Genomic DNA, 21,637 nt, shown 5'->3' with positions numbered 1-21,637 from the left:
GCAGTCCTGTGTTGGAGGAAGGAAGATGGGGCTAGTTAGAGAAAAGGAGTTTTGTTCATGTACGCGCCACCGGCTCTGAGCCAGTGAATTACAGAAGAGAGGGTTTTTTCCCCCAACTTTGTGAAGTAGGAATCCCTATATACTTTGGTGGTGTGCGTCTCTGCTTTTGAGGGTTTGTGAGTAGCATTTAGAATGAGCGCACAAAACACTTCCATTGTGGGTCAGGATTTTAGGCTTGAGTAGGATCTAAGTGCTGTTTGTGTTTCGTTTTGAAACAGGGTCTCATGCTGTAGCTCAGGCTGGCCTCCTGCATTTTCACCTCTTCCCTCAGCCTCCAGTACTGGAGCTGTAGACGTTCACACTAACTCGGCTGATCTAGGTCACGAGCCATCTCTCTGTGTGCCTATAAATGCTGAAAAATAGCACACATTTACAAAATACAGTTGTTTGAGGTCATCTAGCCAAGAAAATGCAAGTGTTACAGCATCTGACAGGATAGGACCTTGATCACTGAGCCTGCCTCTTTCTGCCCGTTTCTGGTGGACCTGCTCAACATGAACTGAGTCCTCTCAGTAGGCTTTTATGGTAGGATCATTTTCGTCCAGGGCAGCAGACCTCTTTATCACAAAATTCTCAACGTCGTCCAGAATCTAGATGTTGTATAACGGCCAAAGAATGCTTGCTTTGATATGGGAGTCGTGATGAGTCAGAAGGGAAGCATTAGTAGATGCATAAAGTACATTGAAAGAGCCTTTTTCCTGTGTGACTTCTTGTCACTCTCCTTTCCTGGTCTAAGTTACCAGCGCTTCATCCCCTGTCCCTGTAGATCGTGAACTTCGGAATGGTGCTGTGAAGGTAAACAACATAAAAAAGTGGTGTGTGCCCTTCTTCCAATCCCACAGATCGCTATTGGCTGCAGACCTTGAACGTGACACTGCAATTTCCTGGTGCCACACATGAGTAATGAGCAGCTGTTTCTGAAACTGTGGTCTGGAGAAGGCAGCACTAGGTTATTTTTTAACTTAATTGTAATTTTTGATTGGTCTGCAAGAAAGTAAATCAAATAAAGGCTGTTGTCTTAGTCTGCAGAAAGCCTTAGGCCTCAAATTCCAATGCTGACCATCTTGACCAGAATAGAAGAGGGGAAATGTGTGTATCCCAAACTGGAAGTTCAGCCAGGCAGCTTTTATGGGCTGCTTTTGCACCCAGAGAGTAAGCTTGCTTGGTATTCTCCTCAGATGACAGAATCGTGTAAAGTGAGATTTGACAGTCTCTCAAGTTATGAGAATACTTGAAATGATTTAAGTGAATTTTTAAAAGGGAAGTCTAGTTGTCAGATTGATATTTCATTTTGTTCTTGTCCAACAACACAATAAAATGATAAAATTTTAAATCCCAGATGGAGTTATCTATTCCTTAAACACCCAGTCAGTGTGCACCTCCCAAGTAAACAGGTCGGTTGGTACCTTATTCAGTACAAGACATTAAGTCTAATGGAAAACAGAAATAAACTTTGACTGCAGTTTGGCCATCTGCCTTTTCTCAAGGAAAACTTGGGTACGTGGAGAAAGTGGGTGAGGCTGGGTAGAGAGAGCAGGGAGGCAGGAAGAGCTACGTGTGCTTCCTGCTAATTGCTTTGTGGTGAGATTATTCACGTAGACATGCAGTTTGCAGGAAATAAATGGAAAGATAACTAAACCTCATCCCTCAGGTCCACTTTCCTTGATACAGAGCCAGTTGGTCATCTGGTTCCAAAAGCACCTGATGCTGGAGATGAAGTGTCTTTCTGACTTTGATGGGTTGTTAACACAGATTTATCTGTGACTAACTTACTTGCAAATCAGAAAGGAGTAAGAGACAATTGCCAAGTATTGCTAAGATGTGATTTTAATCACGTTTGAGATATGCCAAATGTCTCTCCAAGCCTTTAGCCTTGTCCAGACTGAGATGTTCACCCAGTGGACCTGAACAATATCAGCAGCAGAGGATATGTCCACTTTACTGTCCTTCCTCCTGATTGCATCAGAACAGAAGAGCCTTTTGAAAACTGCCACGTGAATGCCACACCTTTCTTTCGTACCCCTGCTGTAGACCTAAAGTATTTGTAAGAAAATCCATCTGAATTACTGATTTTTATTTAAATTAAGAGAAGGTAGCAGTTGTTGGCCAAGTACCATCAGACACCATGTTTCCATTGCCCGGCATACTGCACCTGATCCTTTCCTCGGCCCTAGATGTAGAGATTTGCTAGTTTAGGTGAGGAAGCTGCAGCTCAGGGAGCTTGGGAGCCTGCCAGCGTCTCCCAGCTGGAAGGTAGATAACCACCATTTCTGCCTCCCAGTACACCGCTGCCTCCCAGTACACCACTGCCTCCCAGTACACCACTGCCTCCCAGTACACCGCTGCCTCCCAGTACACCGCTGCCTCCCAGTACACCGCTGCCTCCCAGTACACCGCTGCCTCCCAGTACACCGCTGCCTCCCAGTACACCGCTGCCTCCCAGTACACCGCTGCCTCCCAGTACACCGCTGCCTCCCAGTACACCGCTGCCTCCCAGTACACCGCTGCCTCCCAAACCCATGAACAATGAAGTGTGATAGTTGACAAAAGCTGCAAGATTTCAGCTTCTTTGGAGACCCTTTAATGAATCAAACTACTTTGTACTAGGAAAGAAAATACATCTAAGCTGCTGGGAAGCAAACCTGTGCCATCTGTTTTCTCTTTTTAACTATCTTTGACCAATTTTGTTAAAATACTTTTATGCTCACACCAGTAACGGTAATACTGGGGAGGTGGAAGCAGGAAGATTGTGAGTTTAAGACCAGGCTAGTCACGGTCTTTTAATAGCAAGCAGTTAAGAGCACTGACTGCTCTTCCAGGGGTTCTGAGTTCAATTCCCAGCAACCACATGGAAGCTCACAACCATCTGTAATGAGATCCAGTGCCCTCTTCTGCCGTGTCTGAAGAAAGTGACAGTGTACTCATATACATACATACATATACATACATACATACATACATACATACATACATACATACATACATACATACATTAAAAAAAAAAGACCAAGCTAGTCTACATGGTCATGTCAAAACAACAACAAAAACAGAATACTTTTTGCTAGTCAGGTGTAGCGCGCTCTCAGTTACACTGAACAACTGTAGCCTGGGTAGATAATTTGTAAGAGTTCCTTTATGATGAACTTTATAGAGGACTGTTGTAACTCAGGGAGGCACACCAGTTCAAGTGACAGCACAGTTCACTTCCCCCATCAGACTTTCCTCAGGTTGTTTTTGGACAGAACACTTTCCCTGTTTAACTACACCTTGCTCATTGTCTCTGGGTGGAGTGGGGTCCTGATAACGTTGCTCTGGTCTTCATTCTCAGCTAGACACTGAGGGGGACTAGACTATGCTTTGGTCTCACTGAAGGCACCGCCCTCCTAGTGCTTTCAGAATAGGGTCCTAACTTAAGCCATACCAAGATGACTAAGATGTGGAATTCAAAGGTGTAGGCCATTGGTAGTAGAGGTGGTAGAGGGAAGGCTGTGGGAGAGAGGGCACTTGTGTGATTTTGAGCCATTATTCACATAAAAGTATGTCTTATATTTTAAAAGGAACCTTACATAACAGCGCATATGGAGCCCACTTTTTGTGGGCAACCTCTAGTCTAGAAACCATGATGCTAATCCTTCTCCCAAGGCTGCTAGTCATTGTCTTCAGGGCAGAATAGATCCTTGTCACTGGAAGTGTACAAGTATAAAGTTAGTTTTTTCCTTTCCATAATATTAATGGAATGTTTATAAATTCTAAAATTAACCTGAGAACATTACCTCACTTTTCTGGAAAAAAAAAAAAAAAATCTTTAAGCAACTTCAGCCATTAGGAACCTGGCCACAAACTTGAGATCAAGTACAAAGACAGAATCCAGAATGACTGAACTGTCTGCCATCCTGCCAGTGCTGGCTTGGCGTTCCTACTTCACCCTCACAGCACAGTGACTGGAAGTGTTCGTGACATCCAGACAACCCCACAGTTAACTGCAGGAAAGCATCCTCACTCAGTTACCAGGAACTCAGGTGCCTGACAGGGAGGGAATATTTTAAATCAGGCTCAGAGCAGCTTGTCTCTTAAGCTGTCCCATGTGGAGGTCCCAAGTTATATAGTTAAGAGTGGTCAGAAGTTCTCACATTTGTATGTTAAGCATGTAAATGTTCAACACACCATAAGCAAGGTCAGGTAAACAGCAGTAAAGAAATGAACAGCCTTGAGTTTCAGGTTGTTTTAAGCAGTGTGAAAGTAGAGAGTCTGTGACCATTGTAACCAAAAATGAGGCTTTGGTTCAAGCCAGAACAGATCAGAGAACCACGGAGCCTCTGTGAAATCTAAATGAGTGGGAAGAAGCAAAGCCACACCCTCCTAGAGGAAATTGCCTGGAAGGACAGGAAGAAGAGTAAGTATATCCTGTGTCAGCAAGAGGGCTCCCAACTGAAGATGCCTAGACTGAGCATCGCAGTTGGTTTGGTATGTGGGTTCCTGTTGTTTGCCAAGCAAGGGAGACATAAAGTCTAGTTATACACAGTTCTCTTGTAGCAAGCATCAGAGACATAGTAATTTAGCAAGATTCTAGTAAATCAGAGCAGGGTTCTTGTTAAGGCTGAAATGAGCGTTCACTGAAGACTTGAGAGGTGAGAAGTGATGGAAGTGTCTTCACAACTGTCCTATGCATGTGCTCAGCAGTTAGAGGAGAAACACAGGCTTCCAGGATTAACCCTCAAGCCATCTTGGTAATCCAGAGAGAGTGCTAAGAACCTGGAGACTCAGCGTGAGCCTCGGAATACTACGCTCAATGAAGGAAGACACACACACACCTTCACACACACACATACACACACATACATTGTATATGGTTCTATCTCTATGAGATAGCCTTATAGGGACAGAAAGCCCCTATAAGATTACTGACTCATAGCTTTCTGGACCTGGCCGAGCAGGAGGCGCCATCATGGGTGTTGACATTTGTCACAACAAGGACCGAAAGGCTTGGCACAAGGAGCCCAAGAGCCAGGACATCTACCTGCGGCTGCTGGTCAAGCTGTACAGGTTTCTGGCCAGACAGACCAACTCCACCTTCAATCAGGTTGTGCTGAAAAGGTTATTTATGGGCCGCACTAATCGGGCACCCCTGTCCCTGTTCGGAATGATCCGAAAGATGAAACTTCCTGGCCGTGAGAACAAAACCGCTGTGGTTGTGGGGACAGTCACAGATGATGTGCGGATTCTGGAAGTGCCCAAGCTGAAGGCGTGTGCTCTGGGGGTGAGCAGCTGGCCCTGGAGTCTCCCAAGGGGCGAGGCACTGTGCTCCTGTCTGGTCCTCGGAAGGGCCCAGAGGTGTACCAACACTTTGGCAAGGCACCAGGAACTCCACACAGCCACACCAAAACCTATGTTCGTTCCAAGGGCCAGAAGTTGGAGCGTGCCAGAGGCCAAAGGACCAGCCGAGGCTACAAAAACTAACCGTGGATCTTACTGTTAATAAAAAAGCTTTGGACGTTAAAAAAATAAAAGACTACTGGCTCAAAGAATTTGGGAGAATCAAGTGAAAAGGCAGTGGAGATTTAACTACTATACTATACTAGATATTCGATCTAGAAGGAGGGCTAGGGAAGTTGTAAAATTGTTTTTACTAAGACATATAACTATAAATAAACCAAGGTTTACATTTAAATGGCTGAATTGTGTGCTGATGGGTTATGTCTTAATAAAGCTGTTATTTTAAAAAATGGGAGGGAGGATCAGTAAGATATGATGAATGACAGATAGGGTATCAATGTCTGATGGAAATAAATCACTCATGGCAACTGCATAATTTCCAACTTGGCCTTCAATGAATTGCCACTGACACTATTATTACTTTAAATTTATGCTTTCAGAGTACCCTGAAGAATCATATAAATATGACTGCCATCAGTGAAGATTCAGTAGCATGATTCTCTCACTGGACATAAATATCCTAATCTAGCAACAGCTAAAATAATATTAAAAATTTTAACCTTGACATAGCCTGAAGGTAAAAGGAGGTGGCTTCCAAGAGGATAAGCTGGTTCTTATCAGAAACAAAAAGAGAAACATTAGTAACAAGGAGGTCTGGAGGGGCGCTGTGATAGGAAGACTAGATATTGCAAATTAATTTCAAAAAGATCATTAGTTTTCCTAAGTAAGGATAAATATATATCACTATCCAAATCAAGTTGGTAAAATATTTTAGGAGCCTTCAGAATGTTCATACTTTTGTCCTGATGAATTCTATATAGAAAAATAAAACTTAGGTTATGACGCTTAATCTGTTTTAGATCCTGGATGAAAACATGTGTCTCCCTCCAGGTCTTTTTATCACCTGTAGTCACCTGGTTTTCAGACCATCCTAAATCCTCAGGCCTCTCTTTAAATAAGCTATTAGTCATGATTGCTTAAGGAAGCGAAAGGAAACTAAAACTCAACAGGATTGTACTGCAGTGTGGAGACAGCTCTCTGAAGCATGGGAAGGAGCTTGGTGGTTGGGTGTTTCTAGAGAGTGTGTATCAGGTGTTGGTGCTAGGTGTGTGCCTTACTTACTTGGTGGTTGGGTGTTTCTAGAGAGCAAGTATCAGGTGCTGGGTGTGTGCCCTCCTGGGGTTAGTGGAGTTAATGGTCCTGAGAGAAGGGAACTGAAAGAGGTCTACTGTACCTACAGCTTTCTCTGGGCTACAGAGAGAAGTGAGGTGACCACATGCTGGCTTAGCTCAGAAAACAGCCACCGTAACCTCTACCTCCCTGTGAGGAAGAGATTCGTCCCTGAAAAGCAGTAAACTTGTTTTTATATTCACTTTTTGTATTTCAGTGAAAAATAATATGCATTCACTACTGTATGAAAGCAAAGGCCCACACTATACAAAGCAGCAACATGGCACCTCTGACTTATTCCTCATTCCTCTCTCCTGAGTTAACCACTGCTGAAATTATTACCATCATGGTATTGTTCCTAAGCTTAAAATCCTCCATTTCCATCTCTAGTATAGCCTCATATTTTTTAACAAAGGACAAATTACATTCCTTGAAGTCTTACTGTGTCTCCCTTAGGTGTCAGTTGGAGGTAAAATTGTCATTTTAACAGGATACTTAAGGACAGCCCTGTCTCATGGGGAGCAGCAAGGCTTATCGTTGAGCTGGGCTTCAGGCTGGTTTTGGGAGGTCGTTTGTTTTTCAGACATAGACAAACATTTTTGTTTTGTGTTGTTCTTAATGTGAAAATAGCCATTTTAAAAATTTTCTCATTAAAAAAAATGGGAAATGTAAAATTACAAACTGAAAATGGTCCTCAAAATCCCAGGTGACACCTTTCTGAGTTATTGCATTCACCAGCAGCATGAGAAACCCATTTTTCCATATTTGTTGTATTCCTGGGGGAGAGAGTAGAGATGACATCATATTAATGAATCAGAAAGCTGTGCTGCTGACTTCATCACATAGGCACCGTGCCTATATTTCCCTGCCTGTCTTACAAACCTGCCACCCCCTATCCCTGAACTTGTCTCCTCAAGTGGAGCTCACCCTGCCCCACACCACACTGCAGAACCAGAGGAACACAAAAGAAGCTTGGCAGCTTCATTCAAGCCCCAGGGGATAAACCCATTATTTTGGAGCAAAGTCCTGGGCCTTGTGTCCCTTGAGCTGCTGGGAAATTATAATTAGAGGTTTTCCTGTTGGGAGAGGAGAGGAGCCCTTTCCCTCCCTTCCCACATCTGCAAGGCTTTGTGTTCTCAGTGCTGGGCCTCCTGGTCTTGTTTCTGTTTCCACAGGTGATAGAGGGAAAGCTGGCCCCGTTCTTGGGCAAGGTCATTAAGTTTGCCACCACGCACGTCTACAGCTGCAGTCTCTGTAGCCAGAAAGGGTTCATCTGTGAAATCTGTAACAATGGCGAGATCCTCTACCCCTTCGAGGACATTTCAACAAGCAGGTACAGAGTACTTTGTTCTACGGGAATGTATGTGAGAGTCCTGTGTGCTTTTGCCTGGCCAGATCAGGATAGTTGTGAGCTAAGCATTGTCTCTCACACCCACTGGAAGTCAGATCTCCCTCATTTCTGTACATCAGTTTTCTCCCTTTGCTTGCCATTTAGTTCCGATCCTCACTCTCTTTGTGAAGAAGGAGATAGCAGAGCTGCAGATGCTCCCTCTAGTTTGTTAGGTAACAGAGCATGGAGGAAGATGTCCACCCAGCTTCCCGGAGCAACAGGGAAAAGAAATGGGCAACAGCCCCCTCAGAGGAAGGCCAGGCCCACACTGACTGCTAGACCTGCAACTTGAGGCCCTGGTGGGGAGCACATTCTCCACAAAAAACAACGGAGATGAAAGTTTTAAGGCCCTAAGAGAGAAAAGTGGGAGTTGATGTGGGATTAGTTTTCTAACCAAAGTAATGTTTGGGCATCAGTGGGTCCCCCGTTGATGGATGATTTTCCCTCTAACTTGGATCAGAATTTCTACTATGGCTCCTCTAAAATCACAAAATAATACATATCACTTTTCCTTTTATCCCTGAAACATAATAGAAATACTGTGTGTGTGCACACTGGCTTCTTTGGCCACGAATGTCATGGCTCATTTCCACCCTGCAGAGCTCACTTACACTGTGGTTCAGAACAGAAGGTGAGGCATGTAGCCAGGAAAAGCTAAGCATGTAGAACAGCACTGACACGGTGAACACTCAGCACTCTTGGCCACTTTTTAAACCCAAAGACTATTTGTAAACACTGAAGAACTTGGGTTAGCCTGTACATAGAAGGACATACAAGTACACGTGAGTCCAGAGTCCAGTTTCCTGAGTATGGGTCCTTTGTTTCTAATATGTAGATTAGAAGCCTTTTGGAGATCTACACTCTAACCTAAGAACTTCTGCATAGTTTACAGCAGCAATATTTATAAAATCATAAAAAGGAAACAACTTAAATGCCTATCAACTGATAAAGAAACAAAATTTGGTGTGTGTCCCCAGTGAACTACTATTTAGCCTTGAAAAGGGATATAGAATTGTTACATGTTAACAGATGCTGGATGCAAAGAATAAAAAGCCACATAAATGGTTCCCTTTATATGGAATGCCCCAAATAAGCAGATCCTGCGGCTTGAGGGCTTGAGGGAGGGGGTAAAGGCAGACTTCTAATGAGTACAAGGGTTTTGATGATGCAAGTGTTGTAGGGTCTGGATTACAGTGATGGCCACATAATCTTGTGGCTGCTAAACCTCATGAACTAGAGGCCTTGAGGGCCAAGTTCTATGGCACATATTGTGATAAAGAAGAATAATAAAAACTAAGATGCCTCTACTGAATAAGGCAATATGTCACATTACAAAACAAATCTCAATAAACTTAAGGCTGGAACTGCATCATATGTGTTTTCTAGCACATAGAATTAAAAGTTTGCACTAGTAAGGGGCCTGGCAACCCATAAAAGTTTTGCAAACCGAGCAGTACACTTCTGAATTATTCCTGGGTTAAAGGAGCAGTCATGAGAAATTTTGAAGTATTTTTAAGTGAATGAAAGTGAGGTGGGGTAAAGCTAAAGCAGTGTTGGCCAGTGGGCTTGTCCAACCTGGGAAGCTATGAATGTAGCCCAGGGCAAAATTGTGAATTTACTCAAAACATTGTGAGATTTCTATTTTAGTTTAAGTGTGTGATTCTTGAGCGTGAAATTAGCAAATGACACTGTGATATCTCAGCGTCAAGATTAGATACACGTGGAATTTGGAGCTCTAAACATCTATGTTTGGAAAAAAAGGAGAGAATCTCTAAACATATACTTTAGGGAACTAAAGAAGAACAAATAACCCCAAACCAGCAGGAAGAAGAATATAGATTGAAATTCATAGAAATTCAAATAGACTCCTGAACAAAGGCCACGTGGCATAATATGTGAGTCTTCTCAAATATTTAAAAAAAAAAATACTAGTGCTTCACACAAATTCTTAAAAAAAAAAAAAAAAGAAATGGCCTTGAAGACATGTACAAGGACGGACACACACATGCATATCTTTAACACAAACTGATAGAACATCCTGGGGAAATAAACAAGTCTACTGTAACAGAGATGTCACATCTCTGTAAAGGACAGCTTCCGCACACAGAGACTCTGTCTCAGGGGCTGATGTCTGCAGAACACTTGCCAGACAACATAAGAGTGCATGTTCTTCTCAGTCCTGTGTGGACTGTTCACAAGAGACAGCATTCTAAGGCATAAGACAAACCTGAACAAATCCTACCCACTGGAAACCATTCAAACTGTGTTCTCAGATCATGTATTAAATAAGAAATTAGTAATGGGGTAAGGGGGATGGCTTAGTGGGTACTTGCTATGCAAGCTACCACAGGACATGACTTTGAATCCCTGGTACCCACGTAAAGCTGAGCCTGGCCATGCTTACCTTTAACCCTGGTGCCTGGGCTTGGAGGGGCTAAACAAATCCTGAGAATTCTTCATAGCAGCCTAGCTGAAATGGTGAGCTTCGGGTTCAATGAGAGATCTGTCTCAAAACAATAGTGGAGAAAGAAAGGAAGACATTCATTGTCCTCCACTGGCTTCTACATGCACCCACATACACATGTATGTACTTACCACACACACACACACACACACACAATTGAAATTAACAACAGAAAGGTAAAAAAAATCCAAGAGCATCTGGCAATTAAACAAAAAAAAACTTATAAATAACATAAGTTAAATATATTTATTCATGTGAAAGCATACACAAGAGTGTTTATACAAACTTTATTCCTTATTATCCAAAACTGTAAGCAACCATGAACCCATCAGTAGGTAAATAAATGGATAAACAAAATGTAATATATCCATACAGTGGGATGGTAGATCCCAATAGAAGGAATAAATGCACAAGCTACAAAATTCTGTGGTATTGTAGAAAATGGGAAATTGTAGAGATGGTAAAGATCACTGGTGGTCAGGATTCTGGACTGGGGAAGTGTAAGTAGACAAACAGGTTGTTAGGGCACTGTTCTGTGTGATGCTGTAGTTATGTGAACATGACATTATCATACACATTTGTCAAACCCATAGAAGTAGACAACACAGAATGAACAGAACCCGTGGACCGTGGATAAAATAACATGTCAGTATTGGTCTGTTCATTGCAACAGTGCTACCCTGCCTCAGTACTGTCAAGTAGTAAGGAAGATGGATGCTGATGCCCGTGGTCCAGGCTAAGGGAGCTCTGTTAACTCTAAGGGACTCTAAGAGCTTCCAAAGGGGTCTGGGATGTTAGAAGCTTTGTCCACTTGACTAGTTGACTAGATCAAGGGGGAATGTGTTTAAGCAGGCTTTATTAGAACAGAAAAAATTGCAAAGCTAGTGCAGAGTTTCACACACTGCACACCCCACCACCCAGCCCCAGGTTCCTCAACCTCACATGAGGACATTGAATCAGTTGGAATTAGTAAACCAGTGACTCATCATTAACTAAGGTCCATGGGTTGGGGTTTTGGGTTTTTTCCCATATTTCCTTAGTTTTTTCCTCATCCATTTTCTATTCTAGAATAGTACTTTGTATTTAATTTTCATCGTTCAGAACTTTATTGTCATAGATGCAGCTATGACAGTCTCAAAGACTTTACTTATTTTGATGATCTTGTTAGTTTAGTTTTGAAAGACACAGTTGGGGATGTCTGGCTTTTTGTTTTGTTTTGTTTTTTCAAGATTAGACTAAGGGCAAGCATGATTGAGCATTCCTGTAATCTCAGAAACTCAGGAGCCAAGGCAGGAGGACTGCCACAAATGCAAGACGTCCTGAGCTACATAAAAAGTTCCAACCAGCCTGGGCAATGCATAGCAGGAGCCAGTCTCTAAACCAGTAACAGAAAAAGTAGACTAGGCTTTACACTTGGGGTGGGAGTGGGGAAGAACGTGTGGGTAAAGTACCATTTTTATCACATGTGACAAACACAGCACCTTCCAGGCTTCCCGGTGCAGGGTTTGTGGCACGCTTCTCTGCTCTAAAGTCACTTTTCTTCTCCTTCTCATGGAATGGTCTTTGACAGGGGATCACATGAGGCTGTCAGTATGTTCCACCTGCCTGCGAGCAGAGCATGCCCAGAATTGTTTGCAGTCCTGCTGGGGAGGTCTGTCCTTTTCTCTCATTCACTTTTTTAAAAAAACTTGTTTGCTATTCGTGTCTGTGTAGAGTCGTGTGCAGTTACTTTGTACCTTGGGTTGTACAGTATTGATTTATTGTTCAAGCCTTGTCAGCCTTGCGCTGGAGCTCAGCACTGGCTCCAGGATCCCTTTGAGGTAGCTCAGCCATTGTGCGTTTTGTTTGCTAGTTCGATCTTCGTCATTTTCTTCCTTCCTGGCTGTACCAGATGACTTGGGCTCATGCTTTACTTCTCTTACCCTCATCCATGAGGAGCCACATGTCCAGCGAAGCCTTCTCCTCTCACTGAGAATGACCACAGAGGTCACAATCTGAGCATGAGGCATTACACATTTTTAAATGCCACAAGTCCTCAGACTTGTCTTCTTGACATGAATTCCACACGGAATCTTCTGGAAAATGTGGTTTAAGTCTAAAACCTTCAAGGAGATTATATGAAAGAGTATATTCAAAGATATTATGACTCTCAAGGCTCTGAATTCTCACCAAAATGACCTCATTACCCCCATGTGAGAAGCTTCTATCCAGTGGTACTAAATCTGTGGCTATTTAGAATCCTCATTCCCTGCTGGTCATAGGCAGCTCTCCAAGCTTGCAAAGTGTGTGATTCAGAAGAACCTTGAACATCTTTCCCAGAATCCAGGTTGATGATAGTTCTCATAGACCCATTGCACTTCCTTTTGGTGTTCCATTTTCAGTTAAACCCTAAGAGCAGTTGATACAAGCCTTTCAGAAAAGACAAAAGAAAAATCAACATATACCAAAGAAAACTTTTAAGTGAGAAATGCATACCCATCTGTGGAATGTGATAAGTAATTTGAATAATGAGGTTAATGTGTCACTGAAACTTTGTTAATGAAAGACTATGACACATGAGAGTCACCTCAAAATAATCTACCTGTGGGGTGAAGGGAGAGATATAAATTGAAGAGAATGCCATATCAGCAAAATTGAGGCTCAGTGATAGATACACAGGGAGTTATTGTGTTGTGCCCTGTATTTCTGAGTATATTTGAAATTTTCTATAATATATGTATTTAAAAATCTTAGAATGAGAAGCTTAGTGAATTTGTTATCCTTGTAAGAGCCTAATTTTATTTTCTCAGTATTATTATAGTTTAATTTTACAAAAAAAAAAATTCAGGGGTAGGCAGCTGTCTCAGTGAGTAAAATACCTGACATGTAAGGATGGTGTCCTGAGTTTGAAGCCTAAGAACCCATGTAAGAGCCAAATGTGGTACACAGACATTCAGAGCCTCGGCTCTACGAGATGGAATGTGGAGAAAGGTGAATCCCCAGAACCCGGCCACAGCAAACAGCCAATACAAAACCCATTTCAAGCCAGAAGAAATGTGAGAACCTACACACACACACACACACACACACACACACACACACACACACACACACACACACCACTCTCTCAAGAAACAATTTTTGAGTGTATTACCAGCATATAGAAAGCTGGCTGCTAGAGATACAGTGGATGTGCATGAGTTTCAATGTAGTATAGCTTTAGGAACAGAAGAGCCATGAGAAAGGTCTGTTAAAGCATGGTCAGAGCTAAGTGGACTTAGACCTTATCTGCATGATGAAGTGCATGGTAGGAGGGAGAAGCCATCAGTGGTTTCTGGGGAACTTTGTGCTGCTCTAATGCACCAACCTTGGTAAATGGGTTTTAGGGTAGACCGTGTTGTATCACTCTTTCAATTATGATCATATAACAAGCATTGGTCAACTCAGACTTTCTTTTCCTTAAACCATTATCTAAGAGGATGCTTCCTGACTGTAACTTGAAGATATGCCCTTAGTGTAGGGTTTCAATGTGTAGTGTATCATGTAGATACCTGGAACATGTAGAGAACATGCTAGAATCATGGGGGCTGGCATGTCCACCACTAGGTCTAGCAATTTACACATAGCAGCTCTTTCTTCTGCCTGTCCTATAAGTGCTACCTCTGTTTTGACTCTGTTTAGTTTGTGTACCTTCATATTTTTGGGGGGCACTTGTGCCTTAAATATATATGTGGCAGTCAGAGGACAGACAGCTGTGGGAGTTCTCTCTCTCTGTCTGTCACTTGGGTTCTGGAAGTCAAACTCAAGTCATCAAGGCTCAGTGGTAAGTGACTTTACGCACTAAGCCTGCTCCTGACCCATCTCTGCTTTAATGATAAGGAAACCTAAGTTCAGAGAAAACTGTTTACTTGCCCCAACAGATAAGACAAAACACTTAACTATATGTGACTCAACATCCACGTAGTTCATTACACACTACTGCTTCTTCTGTAAGTCTTCAAAGAAGTCCGCAGGGTACACCCTAAGTAATTATGAAGATATCTAGATCTGCCTTTAAAGGTGCCTCCCTGAAGATGTGCTTCTCAATTGTTCCTTTATTTGCCCCAGGAGTTTAGACACCTGGAGCTGTAAGCCGTGGGCAAATGGGATGGGCAGATACACATTTCTGTTAAGTGGAGGAATGGCTATTGAGGCAGGGATAAGAGAAAGGTTGATACCCTGCATCCCTGGGCAGTGAGGTTATCCATGAAGCTAAGCGTACCTTACCTTAACTCCAGATTGTTACACTATCCCAAGCTTCTCAGACCCAAATGAAACACCTACCATCTCCTTTAAGAACCTCTTAAATGTCCAGACTGCAAGATTTAAATACAATGGAAAGACTATTCGGTAACTAAGCCTAATCCATCACTTACCTGTGAGAGGATGCAAGAGAAGCAAGGCTTTAGGAGGAACAAACATTCCACTAAGACAATGGCAAAACCCCACATCCTAGAGAAATAGAAACAACACACTCCTGAGAAAATAAGAAATAAGAGCTCTAACCCTAAAGAATTTCAAGTCAGATTAGCAGATACTGCAGGAAGAGTTAAGGAAAAACAATGAGTATGTGAGCAAAGAAGCCACAGAAGTTCACGGTGGCCCAGAACTTAGATTCTTTTAAGTCTTTAAACTGTCTCCTATACGGCTTTCTGTCATCTCCGCACCTCACTAATATCTCTTGTTACTAAGGACCCTTCCTGGTGCTGCTGAGAAGACACCCTATTCTCATTGTGTCTGTGAAGATGCCATTCCCAAACACTTAAGTGACTCTGAAACACTCTGTAAACTCAGCCAGCCATCTCAAGTCAGTGATGACCTTCTGTCCTGCGACATTTGGCTTGGCTAAATTTTTTTCAGATGACAGGAAAGTTGTATCCACTGGTATTTAAATAGAGAAAACATTGCACTCCAAGACTCTTTGACTACTGCATCCTTTTGAGCTACATCCAGATGTGGGTAAGGAGATTATATGATTATACAGAACACCGAGTTTAGTGTCCTCTAGTGTATGCATTCCATAGATATTCATTGTGTTGCTTCATGAATGCCGACATTTTTTAAATGAACCAGCTAGTTAAGAGAAATTGAAGGCTTCCCAGTCTATAGTAGCATTGCAGAAGTATGGAGTAGAACAGCTTGTATACAGGGTTGGAACCACTGACCTGCCCTTTGAGGGATTCCTTTGGGAAGGCATGAGAATAACACACTTCCTGTGTGTCCCCAGACATATGCAGCTCAGGCATTATTCTTCTAAAAGGGTTTGTTGTTTTAAGTTCTGAATGTAAGACTTAGTCCCAGAAAGTCAGAGTCTGAAGATCTCTAAGTTTGGAGCCAATCTGGTCTACACTGAGTTCCGGGCCAGTCCGAGCTTCCCAGTGACTGAATGTCATAAAACATGAAAGCAGATAACAGTAATAACAATGACAACAGTAAAAAGAAGCAGTACAGACTGAGCGTGACCTGCCAGTTTCTCTTTGTGTACATGTGGTTGGTGGCTTTCTCCTCCAAGAAGTCAGGGTGTCTCACTTGAAATTACTTACACTGAATTCTCACCAGTTGTACCAACACACACTCACACATCCAGTCTCCACACTGCACAACAACTTTCCACATTATCTTAAGAATGAATATTGGCCTCACAGAAATGCCCATAGCAAGTGAGGCTCCAAACAGAACTCATCATTTCAGTACTGAGCTTTATTGTCAGGTTAATTCATATAAGAAAGGGAAACGGAAAACTGTTTTTGAAACAAATCCCTCCCAAGGAACTTAAACCTGAAGCCTGTTACTTTTACCTATCTGGCCAAACTCCAAAACATCCAGTTTATGCAAAAGGACATGAAGAGTCTTCCTGGTATACGAGACCTGTTGAAAATGCTGTTGTGAGTTTCGATCAACTTCCCTAGCACCCTGCCCGCCCCAAGGACCCAAGCTTGGGGAGGCATAGATACTGTTCTTTCCAATGGAGCTTCCTACCCTTCTTTGGAACTCACCTACACGTGGAGTTCCAAATACCCAACTGTAGGCAAACCTGAACGAAAGGTTTGTTTCCGAAGTGACAAGGAAGCTTCTTCCTCCCATGGAAGAAGCTTAAATACCTGGGGCGCGGGGCTTTGTTGTTGCTCTGTTTTTGTTTGTTTGTTTAGTATAGCCTGGGTAGTGGCATTAGAATCAGTGTTTTTAGATTAGGTATGATGGTGCATACCTTTACCCCAGCAGAGGCAAATGGATCCATGTGAGTTGAGGCTAACCTGGTCTACATACTGAGTTCCAGACCAGCCAAGAACACATAGTGAGACCCTGTCTTAAAAAAAAAAGCTGTGTCTTTTCTGTTGTTCTATTGTTCTATTTGCATTTTACTTGCCCAACAACAGGACATATGGAGAGTAAATGTCCAATAAAGCTGTCACATATGTGCCAAAATAATAAACTGTACATTTGTCAGCAACTTGACAAAAGTTTTCCATGTATCTAGTTCAGTTATATTTTTAAGACAAGTGCATGTTAAATGTTTGGTCTGCATTGTGGGGGCGTGGGGAGAGAGTGCAGGTGAACTAAGTGTGAGAAGAAAGAAGTGCTATCCAGAAGCTTCGAGTGTTCCACCGTAGCTTCCTATTTGTTCAGCCTTCATTTCTGAGAGCCCTTGCTCAAACAGACTGAATTCCTGGATTATGGCCTCATGTGGACTTAAATACACACACATTACATACCCTTTTCTCACTAATCAGCCTGACACATTCCTTTGTTGGTAAATGGTTCCAAAGCAAACACTGTCAGTGCACCTAATTACCAGGTTTGTGGGCTGTGCTTGGCAGTCCTGTTACATCCTGTTCAACAACAGAGGGCAACAGCCTTGGCTGGGCTAGGATTAGGGAGGGAAGAACTCACCCCCAATGTCTATAGTCTTTTTTAATGATATTTCCTTTCTGTGGCTTTTCTTGGGAAGCAGCCCACTTAAGAAGTATTGTATTAAGGTGTGTGATCTTAGAAAGAGCCAAAGGAAGCCTGGGATCCTCTTCCTGGGTGCCATTTCTGGGAAACCACCCGCTTCCGTCTGCTGGCTGCTTTCTGACTAGGATTGAAATGCTGGTGCTTTGTTAATGGCTCCCTAACAGACTTGTCCGGATGTAGAACCGTCAATGTCTACAGAGACCATGCATATATATAGGGAGAGGAGAACAGTTCAGAAAGTTTGTGAATGACAGGAGAAAGCAAGGAGAACCAAGATGCAGTTCTCTTCTTTGGTCTCCCAACTGCCCACCCACCCTTGTGTTGATGTACTTGCTATGTCAATGAATGGTTTCCTTGATTTGAAGGAAAGAAAACAAACTTTCCAGCACAGTGCTGGGTGGTTTGGCAGCAGCATCAGGCAGACTTTTATTTTCTTTTGCTAAATCAGAAAACAAACAAAAACTATATTCAATAGCATTGCACCTTGCCTGGCTCCATATTCTCATTCTAAACACTTCAGAATGTCTGCTAACAGAGACAAAACTTGGGCTGACCCCACCCTGTATGCCATTAGCCTCTCAATAAATAAAGCACATTTATAACCACAGTCCTCATGGGGAGGGCATCAGTACCTTTGGTCGTCTCAGTAGATTGCTGTCAAGACATGTTCCTTACTGTGTTTCTAATTAGGTAGCTAGGTTACATGGTCTTGTCTGCACACATGCCAGATGACCTAATTGTCTTGCTTACAAAAGAAAGTAGCCATCATTGTTTAAAATCAAGTTTTTATTTCTAACTGTAAAAAGAATCGGTACACACTGAAGACACAAAAATATAAAGAAATTCTTCATACATTATTATGTTTTCTGCACATATTTTTATATTTTCATATGAACATATAAAAATGGAGTCATGTTGAAATACAATCTTATATGTTCCATTGAGCACATATCTCTAACTCCAAATATAATCAAACTTAATCTGTAAATGTTTATTGGTGAGTACTTCAATTGCTTTAAAAATTATTAAATCACATTATGGACTAGAGAGATGGCTCAGCCATTATAAAGAGCACTGACTACTCTTCCAGAGGCCCTGGCTAATTCCCAGCACACACGTGGCGGTTCACAACTGTCCATAACTGCAATTCCAGGGGACCCAGCACTCTCACACAGATACACATGCGGTGACATACCAATGCACATGAAATTAAAATAAATTACTAAATCAGAATAATACTGTATGAAAAAAACCTTTAAATAAGACAGGTAGAGAGGGGGCTGAGAATTAGATAATTAGTAGAGACAGACTAGTTTACGGAACTACCAATAGGAAAGAGATGAACAAAAATATACATTATTAACTCTGCCACTTGGTTGCTACATGACCCCTAACATGTTACCTTCCTTCTGGACATCTCAGGGAGATGGTACCGATTAACAAAAGATATGAGTGTTTTTTTTCTTTTCTAGACCTGAGATTTAGCATTTTTATATTGATATTCTATATGCTGTTTTATATAATGTTCAAGCAAGCTAACTGATTTTGACACTCTTTACCTGAGGAGCTTAAGATACAAACTCAAGCTGTGATTCTACCTGTCATTTTGTAAGATTCGTTTAAAACGTGAACTCGTTCTGTTTTGCTTTCTGCCTGGTCTAGAGCAGGACAGAGTAACCAACTGCTCAGTGAGTGATTGATGAATGAGTGAGGAGGGAACAGTGGGTTACTGTATTTTAACTTATTCATGTTGTACTTCAGTGATCTTAAAGCTTGAAATCACAGCCCTTTAAAATCAGCTTTTAAACTATTTTAGGAAGTTTTTATTTAAGTAGACATTACCATTATACGTGACTTATTTTTTCTTTTAGTATTGGCTAACATCCTGTCCTATATTAGGGACAGATGTGTTTTACTGGGGCAATGAAGCCTCTATCGTCAGAGAGAAGATATGAAATGTTTGAGTTTGGCTAAACTACTCAGAAAATTTAATTTCAAAACATCTTTTAGGTTACTTCTGTTACTTTCTAGTGTATACTTTCTCTTCCCCTGGGACTGTAAATAAGTAACCTGAATACACAATGCGAAGACAGGAAATGTTTACCTTTCCATACAAAAATGTTGACACTGCAGACGAGCAGTTTGTTCTGAAATTAACTGTTTTGTGCTTTTAAATTACAAAAGGTGCAAAGGTGGCTTTGTTTTGTAACGTATGTTTATATGCTGTAATTATTTTCTATACAATGAATTTGAGAATGGACATGATAGTTTCATTAAAGTTGTCATTTAAAAAATCTTTTTATTTTAACACCTCCCCTAACACACTATCATGTTACCATGTCTTCATTAAGTCTCTTTAGGACTGTATTGAACCACTCAACCGCGCTGCAGCCGTAAACGCTCTTATTCTATAACCACTGACAGTAATGATCTCTTCCATCCCTGATGCTCTCAAAAACCTTAAAATGCACAAAAAGACTTAGCGGATACTGTGCATACTCATGCTATATGAATGCTGCTATATGGACCAAAATTGCCAGACATAGAGCTCAACAGAGCCACGGAGAACTCAGTAGTCACCTGCCAAGGACTAGAATGTTCAACAGAGGCTAGAAAGTCACCCAGCACCACCTACAACTCACAGAGCTTAGGCCACTGACTCTCAGTGGCCTTATCTGTCTTACCTTGTTGTCAGAGCACCAGCCCTGAAATTTGGAAGAACCACAAGCCCATCTTGTAGAATGAGAGACTGCCACCCTAAACTAGTCTCATCTTTGGTGTGGTTTCCAGTAATTTTTGTTCCCACAACCAATGGGAAGAATCATGTAGCCCTTTGATGAGGAGGAAAAAGAAAGACAGCAACACGTATATCTTTTTTTCATGTGAAAGCCAGAAGTTTGTGAATCATCTTACAATAAAATCAGTAACATAGTAGACAAACTTAAGTAGTGACCCTGAAGCTGGTTCAGATCTCAGATCCAGCCGTGGAAACATACAAAGATTTGCATAGATTTAATGTAAACTGGAAGTTGTAGTGTAGGAAGATGACGAAGTGTGATTCAGCCATTCTGTTAAAAGGGAGTTGACGCTACTTCCCTTTCTAGGAAGTAGATCATTGGTGGTAGGAAAAAAGGAAATTGAAATGAAAAAAACTCAGCTGGAAAGCAACATGTCAGACATCATCGATTGAACAGAAAAATCTTCAAAATGTAGAGTGCAAAGAGACAGATTTCTCTGGCAGAGAAGATAGTGTCTTCAAGTGCCAACCCAGGGCTTCAGAGTCACTGGTGACGTGACTGTCTAACCTTCCAATGAGAGAGGTGACATTCTCCTCCACTGCCCAAGCCTATTTATGGTAGACTATTAGGAAGGAGGCCTGTGCATCTTTTATACCTAGGAAGTACCGATGTCCCTCTCAGGTCAACTCCATCTCAATTCCCTCTCCCAGGCCAGCAGTTCCTGCTCAGGCCACGGCCTGAGACAGTCAGGAGGAAGCCAGGCCAGTGATTGGCACAGCTGTTGCTGCAGCCTGAACTGAAGAGTTCCCCAGGGATTCCTTTGTCTAGTCACTAGCCCAGAAAAACCATGAGTAAATTATGTAATCTCGTCTTGTTAAATGGGATCCGTGGCAGGAGATAAATGGGGAATAAAAGTAATAACTGCTTTGTCCCTTCTAAATTCAGACCAGTAACCAAGATTGTATTCCTAAACAACTTTTGCTGCTCTTAAAACTAGGCTTATTTTCTGAACCTCCTGTGCATTTTCTAACACACTCATGCTCAAACTTTCTCTTGCTTTGGCTCTACTAAGTGATGAACTCAGCTGTGCTGCGTGAGTCCCAGTCAGTTCTAGATGAATTACTTCCTTTTAAAGGCATCTTTCATAAATACTTCGTAGTTAAAACTTTTCTTTTAAATGAAAATAAAACCAGTGAGTCAACAGAAGTGCAGGGAGCCAAGAGCACCTGCTGTCATCTCTTGTCATCTGCATCACCTTGGCTGCATTCTGCACTCAGCCCTCTCCGTCCCAGAACCTCCAGGCATTTGAGCCACTCAGAAATCTGTACAAAGAACCACTGCTCCTGTGTCTGGTCCCCAGTAGCCACAGCCACAGTGTATCCCAGCCCTGGAACAGTGGCAGAGATGTTT

At 42.1% G+C, this 21,637-nt stretch overlaps 1 protein-coding gene and 1 pseudogene across 2 annotated transcripts in view; both read left to right on the top strand.

Annotated features, from left to right (window-relative positions):
- PLEKHM3 (pleckstrin homology domain containing M3) overlaps window positions 1-21,637 on the top strand; it is a gene marked incomplete at its 3' end in the record, with an annotated part of 150,081 nt that overhangs the window by 119,898 nt on the left and 8,546 nt on the right. Inside the window, exon 8 of the mRNA XM_080932667.1 lies at window positions 7,839-7,996. Within this exon, the coding sequence (XP_080788793.1) occupies window positions 7,839-7,996 (158 nt within the window). The remainder of the gene's footprint in view (window positions 1-7,838; window positions 7,997-21,637) is intronic.
- On the top strand, window positions 5,006-5,517 carry LOC308433409 (large ribosomal subunit protein eL18-like; annotated as a pseudogene). The gene has a single exon. The product of its transcript is annotated as a large ribosomal subunit protein eL18-like (transcript).

This window comes from Micromys minutus (genome assembly GCF_963924665.1).
Source record: "Micromys minutus genome assembly, chromosome: 19".
Classification (NCBI taxonomy): domain Eukaryota; kingdom Metazoa; phylum Chordata; class Mammalia; order Rodentia; family Muridae; genus Micromys; species Micromys minutus.
This window is presented reverse-complemented; position numbering and strand designations above follow the sequence as displayed.